The 18207-nt window shown below is 46.1% G+C and overlaps 1 protein-coding gene across 4 annotated transcripts in view; it reads left to right on the top strand.

Moving 5' to 3' along the window:
* Positions 1-18207, top strand: part of LOC306817500 (cGMP-dependent protein kinase 1-like) — a 36546-nt gene that overhangs the window by 8612 nt on the left and 9727 nt on the right. For 3 of the 4 annotated variants that reach the window (XM_079334439.1, XM_079334438.1, XM_079334440.1), the window contains exons 2-7: positions 3416-3582; positions 9331-9444; positions 15373-15478; positions 15597-15660; positions 16221-16298; positions 16371-16465. In XM_079334439.1, the coding sequence (XP_079190565.1) occupies positions 3416-3582; positions 9331-9444; positions 15373-15478; positions 15597-15660; positions 16221-16298; positions 16371-16465 (624 nt within the window). Of the gene's footprint in view, positions 1-3415; positions 3583-4033; positions 4102-9330; positions 9445-15372; positions 15479-15596; positions 15661-16220; positions 16299-16370; positions 16466-18207 lie in introns of those variants that run through there. The other variant, XM_079334441.1, reaches the window with a different exon arrangement.

Here is an 18207-nt window from a genome sequence, read left to right as displayed (position 1 = left end):
TACCATGGCAACGCAAACAGAAGTCCCAGACGGCAGCTAATGGAGTTGTAAAGAATGCGTTGCATTTATTCTCATGCAAGCGGCGGGAGCACGCGGGACCAATGTTTGGTGACTCCCCCAATATGCCGAGGACTTCTGTTTTTGTTGCCATGGTAACAAACAGGCATCAACACTGTTGGTCTGATACGAGAACCCGACCACAGGTTGAAAACCCGGCGCTCCAACGACCCCGATGTGCAGAGTGTAATTCCCTCCTCGCGTCCAGGTGCGTCTGCGTCTCTGCGCCTCACTCACGATGTTTCTGGCGTGTGATTGGTCGTCTGTTCTGTTCGCCGCGGTAACGAGCGTCACAGGGAGAGTTTCATAAATCTGTCCCTCCCTGATGGGTTTCCTTCTTTTTATTGCCTGGTGTTATTTATTCATCCGTGTTCTCGTCTCCTTTGTTGTCCTCTTCATTTCCCCCGTGGTCTTTTCTCCGTCCCCGCTGATCAGACCGCTGCTCTTCATCTCCTCCCGCCGCTCGCTCACCATGAGTCATCATTATTCTTTGATTTCCTCCTGAGCCCAGTTTACATATCTGAATATATTTCTTCTTCTGCAGAATCACTAAAACAAAAGCTCTCTCTGGATTATCAGCTGGATGAAAACACAAACTCTCCGTCTCCTCTCCGGTGCACCTTCACCTGACCTTATCTGCACAGGAAGCTCCTACTAACCAGCATCCTAACGTCACTTCACCGCCTTCACCGCCACGGAGGCGTGTCGGCTGAAACGTCCCAACAAATCAAAAACATGGTCTGAATTCCCTCCGTGTCACTGAGAGGGACAACAGCCTCAGAGCTGCAGTTCCTCTGACGTCCACCAGGTGCTGCTGTGATCAAACAGTGACGTCACTTCAGCGTTCTTCGCTTGCTCGTGTTCAGAACCACGACGTGCTGCTAAACGTAGCAGAACAGGAATGTGAGGGATCGAGTTCTTGTGACGACACGATCAGACGTTCGAACCCAGAAACGTGTTTGTCCAACGTGTCCGGCGCCACGTGAACGCTGCGTGATAAACCCGTCTGTCAGAGCGTCGAAGTCGGCCTGGAGACCAAAAAAAACCCCCCCAAAGAACCCCTGGCCGCCTGCAGGTCACAGGCTGATATGACGGACAGCAGCGTCCAATCAGACCAAAGCACACAAGGACACGTCCACTTCTCTGAATCAAGACAACGTGTCCGGGTTTGTCAGACTGACGGAACATTCAGCGTACGGCGTCCGACAGCAGCGCCATGTGGCGGTTTTGAAAACAGCGGTAGAGTTTGGCCGAGAGACGACGATGAAGATGAACTTGGTAATGAAACTACAAACTGTGTGATTCTAACAGCTCCTGATGTTTAAAGATGGAGGACCTGTGGAGGTGTGAGCAGCTGACGATGGATCCGTTAACGTCAGGATGATTATCAGCTGATCAGAGACGCTCTGAGAGTCGACAGCTCGGAGAGTTTTCATCTCTCCTCGCCGTTTGGATCTTTTCAGTCCGTCTTCATGAAAACATTTTTATTGATCTGACAGGAAGGAAACCTCAGATCCTCTCTCTCTCTCTCTCTCTCTCTCTCTCTCTCTCTCTCCCTTGCTCTCTCTCTCGTCCACTTTTGAATGAGGAAGAAGCCGCTCCTCCTTACTCTCCTTGTTTCTTCTCCTCATCTCCTCTCCTTGTTTGAAGTCCTAATCTTTATGTTCATCCTCTTTCCTCGCCCAGTTTATTCCTTGTCTTTTGGATTCTTCTCCTCTCCTCTCCTCCTTCTCTCCTCGCCTCCTCTTCTCCTCTCCTCCTCTCCTCCTCTCCTCTCCTCCTCTTCTCTCCTCATCTCCTCTCCTCCCCTCTTCTAGCAAGATGATTGGCCTACGATCCACATGGAGGGTCCTGGTCCTGGTCCTGGTCCTGGTCCTGGTCCTGGTCAGACTCTGGAGGATGTGGATGTGTTGGTTGTTGTGTGTGTGAGGCGTCGCTCATCAAACTGATGAAGAGCGATGATGAAGACGTGATCAGGAAATGTTAAAGTTATTAATCAAACTGAAGAGACAAACTGAGGGCCCGCACACACACACACACACACACACACACACACACACACACACACACACACACACACACACACACACACACACACACACACAGTCATTTCATGGTTCACCTGAGGGCTGAAACACTGAACAGTCTCTGAGTTTCTGTTTCTGTGTGAGAGCCTGAAGCTGATCTGGAGTCAGATAGCAGCTTGTGTGTGTGTGTGTGTGTGTGTGTGTGTGTGTGTGTGTGTGTGTGTGTGTGTGTGTGTGTGTGTGTGTGTGTGTGTGTTTTAGTGTGTGTGTGTGTGTTATCAGATCTTTTCTGTGCCTGTAACAAACACAAGCTGGTGTCTTGTGTCTGAGTTCTCTGGATGATGCAGCTGTGCGTAACGTGACGCGGACATGTTCGATTTGATTCCCGCTCTGGTTTCCTTCGAGCAAAGATAGCTCCGCCTCTCCGTCATCAGCGTGCTGTAAAATTACAGTTGTTTAGATTTCACCACTAGAGGTCACTGTTGTTGTTTAGCTGCAGGTTAAAGGTGAAGCTGTTCTCACTTTATCGCAACGATTCAACATTTTAAACAATTTTTACCTCTGCTTCTTGCCTCCCGACCTCCTCGTCTCCTCCTCCTCTCCTGTCCTCATCTCCTCCTGTCCTCGTCTCCTCCTGTCCTCGTCTCCTCCTGTCCTCGTCTCCTCCTGTCCTCCTCTCCTGTCCTCATCTCCTCCTGTCCTCGTCTCCTCCTCCTCTCCTGTCCTCATCTCCTCCTGTCCTCGTCTCCTCCTCCACTTCTGTCCTTGTCTCCTCCTCCCTTCCTGGCCCTCGTCTCCTCCTCTCCTGTCCTCATCTCCTCCTGTCCTCGTCTCCTCTTCCCCTCCTTTCCTCGTCTCCTCTTCTCCTCCTGTCCTCGTCTCCTCCTGTCCTCATCCTGCCACCCTCCTGTCCTTGTCTCCTCCTCCCCTCCTTTCCTTGTCTCCTCCTGTCCTTGTCTCCTCCTCCCCTCCTTTCCTTGTCTCCTCCTGTCCTCATCTCCTTGTATCCTCCTGTCCTCTTCCCCTCCTTTCCTCGTCTCCTCTTCCCCTCCTTTCCTCGTCTCCTCTTCCCCTCCTGTCCTTGTCTCCTCCTCCCCTCCTTTCCTTGTCTCCTCCTGTCCTCTTCCCCTCCTTTCCTCGTCTCCTCTTCCCCTCCTGTCCTTGTCTCCTCCTATCCTCGTCTCCTCCTGTCCTCATCCTGCCACCCTCCTGTCCTTGTCTCCTCTTCCCCTCCTGTCCTTGTCTCCTCCTCCCCTCCTTTCCTTGTCTCCTCCTGTCCTCGTCTCCTCCTGCCACCCTCCTGTCCTTGTGTCCTCGTCTCCTACCCTCAGGTCTAAGGAGATGATAAAGGAGGCCATCTTGGATAACGACTTCATGAAGAACCTGGAGCTGTCTCAGATCCAGGAGATCGTGGACTGCATGTACCCGGTGGATTATGGGAAAGACGCGTGCATCATCGAGGAGGGCGACGTGGGCTCTCTGGTCTACGTGATGGAAGGTGAGGCGCTCTGAGGGAGAGGAAAACTGCTGAGTCATCAAAACGTACAGTGTGTGTGGATGGAGACATGAGCTAATCACACCTATGTGCTGTAAAAACAGGCTGTTTGAATGGGTGTGTATGTGACTTCCTGTGCTGCTGCAGCCAGCCTCTAGTGGACACTCCAGGTACTGCAGGATGTCACACTTCAGCATCATGTTTAAACACAGGAGGCTGCTGATTGGTCAACACCCATTTTAAAGGAAGCGTTCATCATTTTCTTTCAGGGATTCTTTGAGTCTCTTCAGTCTGATGATCCGACAGCTTCGCCGTCCTCCACAGTCTAACGAATCGCTCGCTGGCGTTACAGTGACACGTCTCTCCTCTCACACATCTGAGCGCTTTGCTCGAGGGCACTCTGACAGCAGCAGAATCCACAAGCCGAACGGCCCGACCCTCGCGCTGCTCTGTCAGCTCGCCGTCCTCCTCTGTGAATTCCTCTCGGCGAGCTCTTGGCGTGTATTTATAGCCATGTTTGAGGTTAGTGTGTTACATAAGAAGCCTGTTTAAAAACGTGATCCTCCCACTTGAAGCTCAGGTTGATGTCGGCGTGTGTCGACGCACGTTTGATCACTCCCAGTGTGTTAACAGTGAGCGGCGCTCGCTCTCCGGGCCGTCAGGAGAGAAACTGCCAGCAGTCACAGTCATGTCGAGCTCGAGGACTTTTTTTTTAATCTCTTTGTCTCCGTGTTTCTGGACTCACAGCGGCTCGATAACAATCCTCCAGATGGCCAATCCTCCGTGTCGGTGGGTGGCAGCGAGCGGCGTGAAAAATACGGATGACATTTATATCTAAGTAAAAGCTGCTGTGTGGGTCACACTACAGGCGGAGCTGCAGAGCGAGTCCTCACGATGTGAAACGTGTCTCCGAGTCAGATCACAAATACAAGTTAAAGATAAAATGACTAATTTTTCAATGAGTCTGGAGTGGATCAGACAGACGGATAGTTCGTACGAATAACAAGAGTGTGTGTGTGTGTGTGTGTGTGTGTGTGTGTGTCCAGCTCAGACTAAGTGGGTCAGTCTCTGAAGTGGGCGAGCTAGCCACAGACCTGTTCAGAGAGAGAGAGAGTATGAATAAATAAACGCTGACTCGCTGTACGATGTCATCTGCACCGAGTGATGTCATCAGTGATGTCGTCAGTGTAAAAATCGTTCAACACGCTGTGTGTTGCTTCAACAGAAGGTCTGCGGCCTCCGACAAATTACACAATCCAAGTGCATCATGGGAAATGTAGGAGAAGGTGTTTCCTCTCCGTCTGAGCTGATCAGGATCGTTTTTAGATCCCTGAAGTCAAAGTTTTACTGAATCTGCTTCAATAAGGTTTCAATAAGTGTTTAAACGGATCAGTGTGTTCATACAGAACACACACACACACACACACACACACACACACACACATACACACATACACACATACACACTCGCTCACTCGTCAGTTATCCCTCAGAAGTTTCCTTCAGTGAATTTCATTGACTTTTCCACAGACAAAATGCTGGACTGGAAACCTTCTTCAGTCATTCATCAGACGCTTTTATCCAAAGTCATCAGAGAGACAACGTCCGGAAGGTTCTCCAGCACAGATTTACACTTTCAACTGTGGAAGAGACAAAAGAAACATCTCACAAATGAGATAGCAAGTGTGTGTGTGTGTGTGTGTGTGTGTGTTTGTGCCTTCGTAGGATCGTGTGTGTGTTTGTTTTGGGCAGTCGGGGTGCAGATGGCTAAATATAACAACTTCTGTCTCAGGAAGAGGAAGTGAGCCCTAAAACAGAACACAACAGTGTGTGTGTGTGTGTGTGTGTGCGTGTGTGTGTGTGTGTGTGTGTCATCAAATTGATACTGTGATTGGACGAAGAAACAGATGCAGCACTTTGGTCTCATTATGTACAAGACAAACACAAACACACACACACACACACACACACACACACACACACAGCTCTCTGGGAGATGTGGTTGGCATGACAACCTGTTGGATGACCATATTTGGCATTTAAATGTTTTCATGGTTTATAGTTTGTGGAATCAATTTAAAAAGAAAGAATAAAAATAGGAAACAGAGCGAGGAGGAGGAAGGAGGCATGAGAGGGGAGGAGGGAGGAGGCATGAGAGGGGAGGAGGAAGGAGAAAAGGAAGGAAGGAAGCATGAGAGGGCAGGAGGAAGGAGAAAAGGAAGGAAGGAAGCAGGAGGAAGGAGAAAAGGAAGCATGAGAGGGGAGGAGGGAGGAGAGAAGGAAGCATGAGAGGGGAGGAGGAAGGAGAAAAGGAAGGAAGGAAGCATGAGAGGGGAGGAGGGAGGAGAAAAGGAAGGAAGGAAGCATGAGAGGGCAGGAGGAAGGAGAAAAGGAAGGAAGGAAGCAGGAGGAAGGAGAAAAGGAAGCATGAGAGGGGAGGAGGAAGGAGAGAAGGAAGCAGGAGAGGAGGAAGGGAGGGAGGAAGCATGAGAGGGGAGGAGGGAGGAAGCATGAGAGGGGAGGAGGAAGGAGAAAAGGAAGCAGGAGAGGAGGAAGGGAGGGAGGAAGCATGAGAGGGGAGGAGGGAGGAGAGAAGGAAGCAGGAGAGGAGGAAGGGAGGGAGGAAGCAGGAGAGGGGAGGAGGGAGGAGAGAAGGAAGCAGGAGAGGAGGAAGGGAGGGAGGAAGCATGAGAGGGGAGGAGGGAGGAGAGAAGGAAGCAGGAGAGGGGAGGAGGAAGGAGAAAAGGAAGCAGGAGAGGAGGAAGGGAGGGAGGAAGCATGAGAGGGGAGGAGGGAGGGAGCTGGAGGATAATTATCTTTGTCTTCAGTTAAACTCTAATCAGCGTTAACATGATCGACGCTCGAACCTCTCGAGTCAACGAGCAGATTAGAAATCCTTCATTTCTGAAAATACTTCTGAACACTACAACAAACACACACACACACACACACACACACACACACACACTGCTGATTTGATCAATGTGTGTGTGTGTGTGTGTGTCAGCCCACTCATGTCTGTCCACATGCATATTTTATTTGATTGTCTGCAGCTTCAGTCGACTGAGCAACATGTTGATTTTTTGTGATTAAAATTTCATATGGAAGTTTTAACTTTTTCATGTTCTTGTTTAATTAAATCAACGTTAACGAGTGAATCCTCTTATTTTGTCCCTGCAGGCTCCCCGTAGGTCCTCAGTGTCCTCAATTCAAACACTGTGTCTGCCACTGATTCTTCTTAGAAAAGGACAAAACTCCGCTGCCTACATTACCCACAATGCCTTTCAACATATATGACTGAGTGTTCCTCGCTTAAAGAAGTGTATTGATCTGCAGCCTGTGTGATCAGCTCATTGTTTTATTGACCATCGGACGCTGACATCACTGCAGCAGCTCATCACAGCTTTTATCGTTCAGAGAACATCTGTGGTCGTAATCCTGTCGATCATGGTCCGGATGTGGACGATGGGGATGACGGACGGGATTTGGGGCTTTGAAACGTTGTGGTTCCTGTTTTTCGTGCGTGACAGATCGTGTTTGAGATTTGGCTTCAGGCAGAAAAAATAAAAACATCCATGTGGCTGAAATGAATCCTCGGAAACCGACAGACATTCATCTCTGAACCCAGAGTTCAGATTATCTTTCATTTAAAGAATCGTGTTTTCAGCAGCTGGTTGGCTCTGTCCCCTCACAGTGAGGAGGTTGCTGGTTTGAATCCCTCTCTGTGTGGAGTCTGCATGTGGCTGCTTGTCCGTCTCTATAAATATTTATTTATAGAGCAGGACCAATTTAATTCAGTGCCTACAAACGCTCCGATGCGTCTTTCCTCCAGGCGTTGTCCATCTTTGAATCCGATCTTTGTCCTCTCTGTGTTCGACTCGCTCCCCCTGCCGTCGTCCTGTCGGATCGTCTGCGAGCTCTCGGCCCGTTTCATCACTCAAATCGACGACAGACAGTCGAGTGGATTCAGATCAGCTGGTTTAAAGAGCTTCTGTCTCAGTTTACAGAAACAAAGATGAGTGAGTGTGGAGGAGGAGGTCTCACTCTGCGCTCGGTTTGTGATGATTACAGGCGTATTAACCCAGTGCTCTCAAATCAGACCAACAGGGACTTTAAATATAATGAATCTTAACAAAACAACAGCAGAGGACGGTCGTGTACAGCCAGGTTCAAACACAACTCACACCTCTCTCTCTCTCTCTCTCTCTCTCTGTGTCTCTGTGGTAGTCGATCGCCCACACTGTTCTGTCACTCTCTGTCCACCTTCTTTTTTAATAATTGAACACATTTTCTTGACTTCCACCTGTGACTCCCCCTCAAGTGTGCCAGAATATGCACTAATGCAGGATTATTTTTTTTGTTGAAGTTGGATTGTATGAGAGAATCCTGAAGCAGTGTTACTCATTGTGCAGCTTGCAAGCTTCACGTCTGCTCGCCAAGCTTTAATCGCTGGTCTCTTTTAGCCAGCCAATACATGCAATACAATGTGTTAAATATATATTTACATTACATGACACAGTAAGCATTCAAAACATCACGTTTCTGCTCCGCTCTCTTTTTCTTTTCTTGGAAGTTTCTGGATGAGATTCGTTGCAGACGAGAGCAGCTGCTTGGTAACGACCTCGCAGGTGTTTGACACGTCTGAGTCACCGTAATGACCCGACACATGTTTCAGTCCTGAGATGATGAGAGTCAAACATGCTCTCTGCGTGTAACTGAGGATGAATGATTAGTGCGGCCTGCAGTTTGAGCAGCAGACGTGTGTGTGTGTGTGTGTGTGTTTATCCTTATCTCTAATTCTACATGATGATCGCCAACATCTGCCGTGTGTGTGTGTTGCTAGGAAGCCTCATGATCATTTCCAATAACAAGACCAATATTCTTCTGTACTTCTGCAGATATCTGCGAGTACAGAAAGCAGGAGGGCGATCAGCCTGTTAGTCTTTAGTATCAAACAGCTTTAAAAACTCTGTCTGCTTCATGACCGCCATGTTGTTTCTATTTGTAGCTTTTAGCAACGTTTGAATTTGTTTTGATTTTCCAGGAAGCATTTTGTAAAATTAGTCTTTTGGTTAACTCTGGAATATTTATTTATTTTGTTTTATTTTTTTAATCTGTAAAATGAAAAAAAAACCAGCTTCATCTCTGTCATGTGTCAGATGTTTAATCCAGTTGATAATTATTTGACAGATCCGACGAGTTCAGCGTCTCCATGATCGTCTTCATGCTTTGTGATTTGTTGACTTTTTTTGTGTTTTTGTTTCTGTTGTTTTGATCACTCTGACATTTCCACTCTCCTGCTCTATGTTTGGATCCATCTTTATTAATATTCGTCTGAAATGTCAGAGCTGACCAAATGTCGAACGCTGCTCAGACGTAAATAATGAAACGCCGATAAACGGCTCAATTCGACAATATGTGTAATAAATATAAATAATAAGATGAAGTTTTTCTGCTCATTCAACGTTTCTCTGACAAAAAATATAAAATGGATAAAAAGACTCCAAACAACCACAAAGACGTTATGAAACGTAAAAATCTGAATGTCCTTTTTGTTTTAAGCGCCATAAATATTAATATATGACTTAGACCTCTTTTTTTATTTGTTTTATGTGTTTTAAAACTCTTTTATTCTTTTAAACTCTGCAGCACTTTGAGATTCACAAATGTAAAGTTATTATTATTATTCAGCTTTATGTCTGAACGGCTTCATGTTTGAATCTTCGTTCTCTTTGTGCGTCTCTCGCCCAGAGGGGAAGGTGGAGGTGACTAAAGAGGGGATGAAGTTGTGCACAATGGGACCAGGCAAAGTGTTCGGAGAGCTGGCAATCCTCTACAACTGCACCCGGACTGCAACTGTCAAGAGTGAGTACACACTCTGTGTGTGTGTGTGTGTGTGTGTGTGTGTGTGTTTATTCCGGTACATTTTGTACAGAAAGTGTCTTTTGTTTTATACACAGTGACAAGCGGAGGCTGTTTGTGGTTTTGTCCTTAAATTTAAATGTGTGTTTTGTGTCGGGGTCAGAGGTGGATCATCGGCGAGGTAGCAGCAATATTTAGCGGACGTTCATCTGAAACAGGGCGTCCATGTAAATGAGTTAACATCAGATCTTGTGATCCTTTATTGAATCATGGTCTCATTAGCCTTGGTTTCAGTAATGGGGATGAGTTTGATGCTTCCATTAGTGTCTTGCACAGAGGATTCAGCTGGTCCCCTTTCCCTGAAGGATCTGTGACAAATGTCCTCATAAAGCACAAAAACCAAAACATGTGTTTTATTGTTTGAAGCTCAATTTAAAAGCGTATGAAATAAACATCTTAAGAGCACAGTTGTCATCGTAGCACCTTTTTCTTTTGTCGCGGTGGTTCCCAACCTGAGGCTTGAGACCCTCACAAGTGATCGGAAGATAAATCTGAGGGGTCCCGAGCTTGTTAGCATAAAAACACACACACATGCTAACGGAGGAGGAGGTGAAATATGATGCACAGTATCACAATGTTTTAAATTATTATTATTATGACTGAATAACCATGATCTAAAAACGCCTTCGTGACCTCCTTTTCTTTAGTCTTTGACTAAAACAGCTTTAACACACGAGGCCGTCCCAACATGATAAACAGCTCGACATCGACTCGAGCTTCTCACTGATTATAGACAGTCGTGACTCAAAGAGACATTTACACAGGATGGACTTGATTTATGACATATTTATGTCACACATTCTTCCTAGTTTAAGAGGCCAAAGTGTTCTGAGAGGAAAACTGCTCAGGTGGAAAGTGTTCCTACCTGAGGAGCGCAGCAGCGCTGCTCGTTAAATTTGATGGACTGTGGAAAATATCCAGAAACATGTTCCTACGTTTTTATGAATCCTGGATGATCGAGTGCAGAGCGAGAAAGCCGAGTCTAAATAATGTTGTTTATTTTTAAACTGGTGCTGCAGGAGTATTTGTACATCTCGGGAGGCGATGTAAGTAATCTAAACACGCTGTGGATACTTCGTTAATTATTTACAATGTTGACACAGCACCTCCATCGGACTGCAGTTCATCTTCAAATATTAAAATATACGTTTCTCACGAGACACTCCTCTTTGTATGCGTCGTGTTTATCTTGGTATTACTTCTTCATAAAACAGCGCTGACATCTTTGTGTAAATATTCATAAACAGTGCAACATTTGTCCACAAGCAATATCGCATGTTTCCCCGGCAGAGAAGAGTTCAGATTTAAAGGTGTCCTGTTGTTGTTCTCTGTGTGTTCTGTGTGTTGTCTACTGATTGTTGTTGATTTCAGGTATTTTGCAGACACACCTCGGGATGAGCTTTTTAAATTAGCTTTAAGTGATAAATACATCGGCCTGTGTGGCGTCGGGTTCGCGCTTCGTTCTCGTCCCCATACAAGTAAACTTTAACACATAAATAAATAAGTTGAGCAGTTGGACTTTTCTTTTCCTCTTTGCTCAGTACAAACTCTGCAGAAAGTATGAGCGTTAACCGTTTGGGGTCCAGACAGCGGGGGGGGAGACGGGCGGGTTGTCGACAGGAGGAGTGGGAGTTCTGCCGTCTGAACCCATAAAACATCAACCACAGCTCTGACAGCTGCGTGTGTGTGTGTGTGTGTGTGTGTGTGTGTGTGTGTGTGTGTGTGTGTGTGTGTGTGTGTGTGTGTGTGTGTGTGTGTGTGTGTGTGTGTGTGTGTGTGTGTGTGTGTGTGTGTGTGTGTGTGTGTGTGTGTGTGTGTGTGTGTGTGTGGACCTCCAACTTTTTGTCAGTGCTTCCTGGTGGAGTGCTCACTAAGCAGCAGTTGCCAGGCAACACCATCCGGTCTTAGCCAATGAGCTAAGTTTTGGCAACAGCGTCTCTTGGCAACAGCGCTGGGTTCGAGGGGATTCGTTTCCCATTTGCTGAAGCTTTTTTGCTCGTTATCTTCGTATTAACACACAAGCTCCAGCTGGAGTTTATCGGCTCTCACAGCCTTAACTTTATCCTTTGTTCACTTCAGCACAGAGCGGTCAGTGTCAGCTTTATGGCTCATTGAATAATTGAAATCGGTTTATGTGAACACAGAAAACACTCAACTCCTAAGTCACGCTCTATTGACATGAAAACGAGAAAAACTGTCAGGACTGTTCTGATAAAAAAGAGGCTTTGTGTTGAAATAATAATCACTCCTGAAGGGTCGGACCGGAGAGACAGAAAACAACTTTTATTCTTCGCTGTAAAGCAGTCAAACCGGAGTTACTCAAAGAGCTTCAATCGGCACTTTCAAAACCCCGAAGAAACGAGACGCTGATGAATTATAAATGAATCAGTGAAACTCAAAAGAAGTCTGTGAATACAGAGAAGCAACAACAGGTAGCTGAGACGTCAACTTAGCACTGTTGCTAATAACATTAGCGGTTTCTTGTTGGTCCTGAAATATATATTGTTTCCTTCAGAGTCCAGCAAAGAATAAATGAACAGCTGGTTTGACTCTTTCTCACCTTTAAATAAAAACATTTGTAAAAAGTTTGAAGTCATCTTAATTGAAGTTTATTGAAGTGTTTTTCACACACGCTCAACATCTCCAATTAACCATTAATTAATCATGAGAAACAGTCGGCAGATATTTCCTGTTAAAGTTTCTTTCATGCTCAGAGCGGGAAACACTTCAAACAGGGGACGGCTCGTGCTGGAACAAAGGACGCCACAGTCTCTGCTCTCACTGTGCCAGTGGGCGGAGTCGGAAGAACCAAATATCGAACACGCCAGAAAATCATCCGACTTTCAAAATCAGTCGACATGATATAAAAATCTGTTCTAACATGTTCTGATGCCGTACTTTGTGATCTTCTCTTGTGGAACAGATTTTAGTTCATCTCTCTGCTGGAGGAGGAGATTTCTTAACGAGAATCCAACTTGTGACGTCACAAATTGAGAAAAGTAACTGAGCTTTCTTCTCTGTGTGGTCGGACTGAAGCAGACCACAAACAGACGACACTCAGGTTACACAAATAAACCTTCATAAACTCTGTAAAAGTGGATTTTTCATAACATTTCCCCTTTAAATAAAAATCTCCGACAGCTCCTCTCCGTGACGACGAACGTGAGACTCATCCACGAGGTGCGTTCGAGAGCGGCTGCTTGAAAACATGTTTTTATTAAATCACCATCTTATTCATTCCTACGCTGTCTGACCTGACCTCTCCCGCTCAGACAAACGGCAGGTCAGCGTCCCTGTGGCGGTAAGGCTTTAACGCAGTTTTATGCTGCCCCCCCCCCCCCAAACACACACACACACACACAGAAACAAACTCACACACACACACACACACACACACACACATTAGACTCTTCTCAGACGATATTTGCTGCTGTGCGGTGTCTCCTGTTGTTTCCGTGGTTACTCAGACACTTGGCATCGCCGTAGCAACAGATAGGAGGTCATAAAACAGTGGAAACAAGACATCACAACAAATACGACCAAACAGATGAACTGGGATTTTTACAACTGATTCAAAGTACCGCAGAAGGACTGCAGCAGCTGACGTGTGTTCAGGGCTCAAAATCAACAACGAACCATCAATATCCTGATCAGCTGATCAGTTTATGATTCTGTGAGAAATGTTTTGGCTTCACTGGGAGACGTCACGTCATCCATCTTTATGTAAAGTCCAAGATGAAAAACTGAAGGAAAGTTTGTTCAAATGATTTCTGGGTGTCTTCTTCTAACTTCAATTTAATGAATAAAAACATCGAGGAAGTCGGATGTTTAAATATTCAGTAAATCCCCCTCTCTGTTCTGTAACGATCGCTCAGCAGGATGTTCAGAGACTTTAATTTCTCTGAGCTCCGAAACTTTACTGACCTCTGCACATCAAACTGAAGGAAGTTTGAACGTTGCCAAGGAAACTGCAGACAATGCACACACACACACACACACACACACACACACACACACACACACACACACACACACACACACACACACACACACACACACACACACACACACCTAAAAACACACGTGGTACATCATGCTACATCAAGGTAGCTCAGCGTAACCATGGTGACTGGCTGCCTGTCTGTCTGACTTTCTTTCTTTTTTCAGACTTCTGTTGTAAAAAACTTTGAAGCTTACTTTCGTGATATCTGTAAACTTCACTGTCTTTGAATAGTTTTTTTCTGTTGCTATAACAAATCGAAGCCTCGGTCATTTTTCAAACGACCACCAGAGGTCACTGTCAGTAAACGAACTGATGGATTTTAGTATTTCAACAAAGCTTTAAAGATCTCGTTCTTTAAAATCCTCTTCCCCATGTTCCTCTAACTCTAACATGTGTCTCTAGTCGGTCTACAAACCCCCCGATGATGAGAAAAGTCCATCCTCTCTGTCTTTTCCCTTTATGACATCACAAAGGGCAGTAGCCCCTCCCCCAGGTGGGTGACACTCCCACAGCTAGGTGTTTGTTCTGCCCTCTGAGTCTGCCTTCTCACCGTAAACAATAGGACATGGAGCCAGAAAGCAGCGAGTACACCCGAGCCCTTCCAGAGAGGGGGCGTGGTCAGACACAGCTCATTTACATATTTAAAGCTACAGACACAGAAACAGCCTGTTCTGAGCAGGGCTGAAATAGAGGGGTTTATAGACATGATCAAATACAGGATCAGAGTGGATTTACAACAACACACTTCACACACATGATGAAGAGGAGCGAGGACACTGATTTCACCTGAAGAAGAGGAGATCATGTGACCTTTAAACTGGGTTGAGCAGAAATGTATAAAAGTTCCTCCAGCTTCATAAAAATCAGATGAAAGAATATTTTCCATGTGAGTGAAAGCGATGGGTCAGCTCTTCAGACCTCAAACGAATAACAGCAGATCTGTTTCAGGACGAACATCCTGACCTCTGTCCTTCACTCCTTCTCTTATTGATTTCCACCTCTGACATCTGAAAGAAATTCCAGCCGATGAAATGAGGTGAAGTCTTTATGAAGTCATGAAAGCCAGCAGCAACATCAGTTCATCCTGAGGAGTCCCAAACACAGCCTGACTTCAGGCCTCTCGACTTTTTAATCTAAAAAAAAGGATTTTCAGTCGGACCAGTTCAAACGACCCTGAACACCATGGAACATGTTTTTATCTAAAGGCTGCGTCTCTGCATTTACAGGAGCAAACAGATCAAGGTGGAAAGTCTCATTTTCTTTGTGTTTCTGACGATTTAAGAGAGTTAATGTTGCATGAAACGATTCTGAGATATTAAAACTCAACAAACTGATTTAGTATTTTGTGTTTGAGTTCTGAAACTCTGGAAAATAAAACAACCGGTGTCATTGAATGTTTGTGCAGTAAATGCGTCATGACGTCTTGTGAGACATTCGTTTTTAATAAACGTCTGAACTTCAGCTGGATGTATACAGCGTCTAACATCACACCCACACCTGTATTGTATGCGTGTGCTGTTGCCATGACGACACGTCACAATCAGCAGCAGCAGCGTTTTTTCATCTGATCTTTTAAGTTGAGCGTGTTCAAGGATCAAGAGCAATTGAGCAAATCTCCTGGTGCACGCGGCGCCACGGACCCACCTGGCGCTTTAAATATTCATGTATGCATTAACACACAGCTGGACTCGCTGATGACCACATCAGGTCCTCGTACTTCGTGGAGCGGGAGCTGAAACCTGAGATGATGTTCAGGATGCGTCTCACAGCTTAGATACAACGAGGAGCCTTGATATGATCACATGACAGGAAGTCACTATGTATCTATGTGGTGCTTTAATCCAGGTGTTTGTAAACGTGTGTTTCAGCTCTGGTGCATGTGAAGCTGTGGGCGATCGACCGTCAGTGTTATCAAACCATCATGATGAGGACCGGACTCATCAAGCACGCAGAGTACATGGACTTCCTCAAGAGGTGAAGCGTCTCGTTCCCTCGCAGGTTAACGCGTCATAACTCTGTGAGACGACACCTGTTCAGCTCTGGACTCAGTTTGACCTTCACAAAGAGTCAAACTGTCTCTGTGTCTCTGCAGCGTTCCCACCTTCCAAGGTCTGTCGGAGGAAATCCTCAACAAACTGGCCGACGTCATGGAGGAGGTGAGGCTGTGTCGCACATCAACAAATCTTTAATTCTAACATATTTTTATTGTTATTTTTATTCACACCAGGTTAGACAGGACGCCATGTACTGTGACTCCGCCTCCACGTGACCACCACCGGACGCCACGCCCACAGCTAACACGTTGCCTCCATCGTTCCCCGCTCTCTCTCTCTCTCCCTCCGGTTTCTCACGCTCAGATATCAAAGATGGAGGCAGAAAAAATCTCCTTCTAATAGAAGAAAGGAATTTCTTTATTTTAAATCAATGTAATCGTTTTATTCTGATGTTTATTAGAAGAAAGCCGACAGTCTTTATGACTCCATTACATGACCTTACCTGGACGTGTTTAAGTTGGCGTTTACATGCCACTCGCCACTTTGCGTGACCCTCCGGGCGAGCGCGTAGGAAAACTCGCTTGTGTTCAAGGTCATGAATCCAGCCCATCAGTCGACGTCAGTGAAGGACGCTAAGCGAACAGCCAATGACGTCGTCCTGTGATTGGCTCAGACGCTTTTCTCCTCCAGTCAGACTCTTCTTCTTCTTCTTCTGTGTTTAGACGCATTACGAGGACGGAGAGTTCATCATCCGACAGGGAGCCAGAGGAGACACCTTCTTCATCATCAGTCAGGGAAAGGTAACACAGACACACCTTTCTATCAGTCCAATCATCAGCTGACTCATACCTGTCAATCACACCTCCTGACAGGTGAACGTGACCCAGGAGGACCCGGCCAATCAGGAGTCAACACATCTCAGAGAGCTCAGCAGGGGGGACTGGTTTGGAGAGCGAGCCCTGCAGGGGTAAGATCCTCTGAGCGCTTCGTTTTACCACTCAAACATTTCTGGGCGTTCTCGTTGACGCCGAAACGCATCCATGGCACCAAAAGTGAAAAACTCACTCAGACATTTCAACGCCGGGTGTTTTTGGGGTCCCAGGTCGAGGTCAGGGTCTCCAGCTCTTAATAACACCGGACCTCAGTGAGCGCTCTGCTGCGGCCTGACAGGAAATGAGGTTAACAGGAGAGAAGCTCTTTATTAAAGGTTGGACGGGGCGCCGCCTGGTGTGTTTTCATGGACTTCAGTCTTTGTGAGGACCAGCTTGTGTTTTAGATTTTTGTTTTTTTTATATACTTTATTAATCCCGCGAGGGGAAATTCGGTTTTCACTCTGCATTAATGGAGAGGTCTCAGAGTGAGGGGGCTCCAGAGCAGTTGTTGGGGTTCGGTGCCTTGCTCAGGGGCACCTCGGCAGTGCTCAGGAAAATGGACTGGCACCTCTCCAGCTACCAGACCAGTTTCCGGACTTGGTCCGTGCCGGGACTTGAGCCGGCGACCCTCCGGTTCCCAACCCAAGTCCCTACAGACTGAGCTCCTGCCGCCGAACACAAAAGAGACCCAGATCTCTTCCACTTTATTCTTTAATGCCGTCCGTCATCTTTGGTTTAGGGTTAAAGTACGAAAGGAAAAAAAACAAACCCTTCTCTGTTTTATGATGTCATGAGATTGATTCACCAGTCAAATGGCGTTTCATTTGTTGTATGAAATCAGAAGTTCTCTCCCTCCCTCGACACAATTTAAAGAACACGCAGCGTGCTAACGTGCTAGTTAGCCTGCTGATTCCCTGCAGGATCAGCCTGCAGAACATCTGCACCATCACATGGTATCGTCGAGAAAATGTTCCCAGCCGAGCCTCCAGGGACATTTCTGCACGTATCGACTGAAATAGAACACGGCACAGATCCCACGCTTCAAACATGTGAACTACATGCATGTCTGCAAGCATGACACCTGTGTGCTAAAAGGCACCAAGGTGCACGCTTTCACCCTGCAGGCACATCAATCACCGGTCCTCATTAATACAGTCAGACAAACGTGTGTGTGCGTGTGTGTGTGTGTGTGTGTGTGTGTGTGTGTGTGTGTGTGTGTGTGTGTGTGTGTGTGTGTGTGTGTGTGTGTTTCACTATTACTGTTCTTTTATTTGATCGACTTTAATTAAAGACATATCAGGTCAGATGTGTGTGTTCCTTTTCTCATTTCTATCATGTGAAAATACCTCCCACACACACACCCACACACACACACACACACACACACACACACACACACACACACACACACACACACACACACACACACACTCTGTAACCAGTTTGTCAGTGTGTCTGGTTTGTGTCTCTGCTGGATTTCCAACCTCCTGTCGGCATCATCACAGCTGCTGCTAATTGGATAAACTGTGTTTCGCTGTTCACAGGGGAGAGCTGTTTATACGTGTGTGTGTGTGTGTGTGTGTGTGTGTGTGTGTGTGTGTGTGTGTGTGTGTGTGTGTGTACTACTTCTATCTCTGTGAGGACAGATAAGAGTTTAATATACATTGAGGGCAAATTTAATTTTGATGAAAACATATTTGAAACCATGAAGAGATTTTTAGACATTTTGAATATTTAATAAAAGACAGATTTCATAAAGGGGATATTTTAAGCAACATGTAACTTTTAAAAACAAGAGTCTGACTTCTGCAAAGTTTGAACAATTTGAATAAATTAG

Source organism: Symphodus melops, assembly GCF_947650265.1.
Source record: "Symphodus melops genome assembly, chromosome: 21".
NCBI lineage: Eukaryota > Metazoa > Chordata > Actinopteri > Labriformes > Labridae > Symphodus > Symphodus melops.
This window is presented reverse-complemented; position numbering and strand designations above follow the sequence as displayed.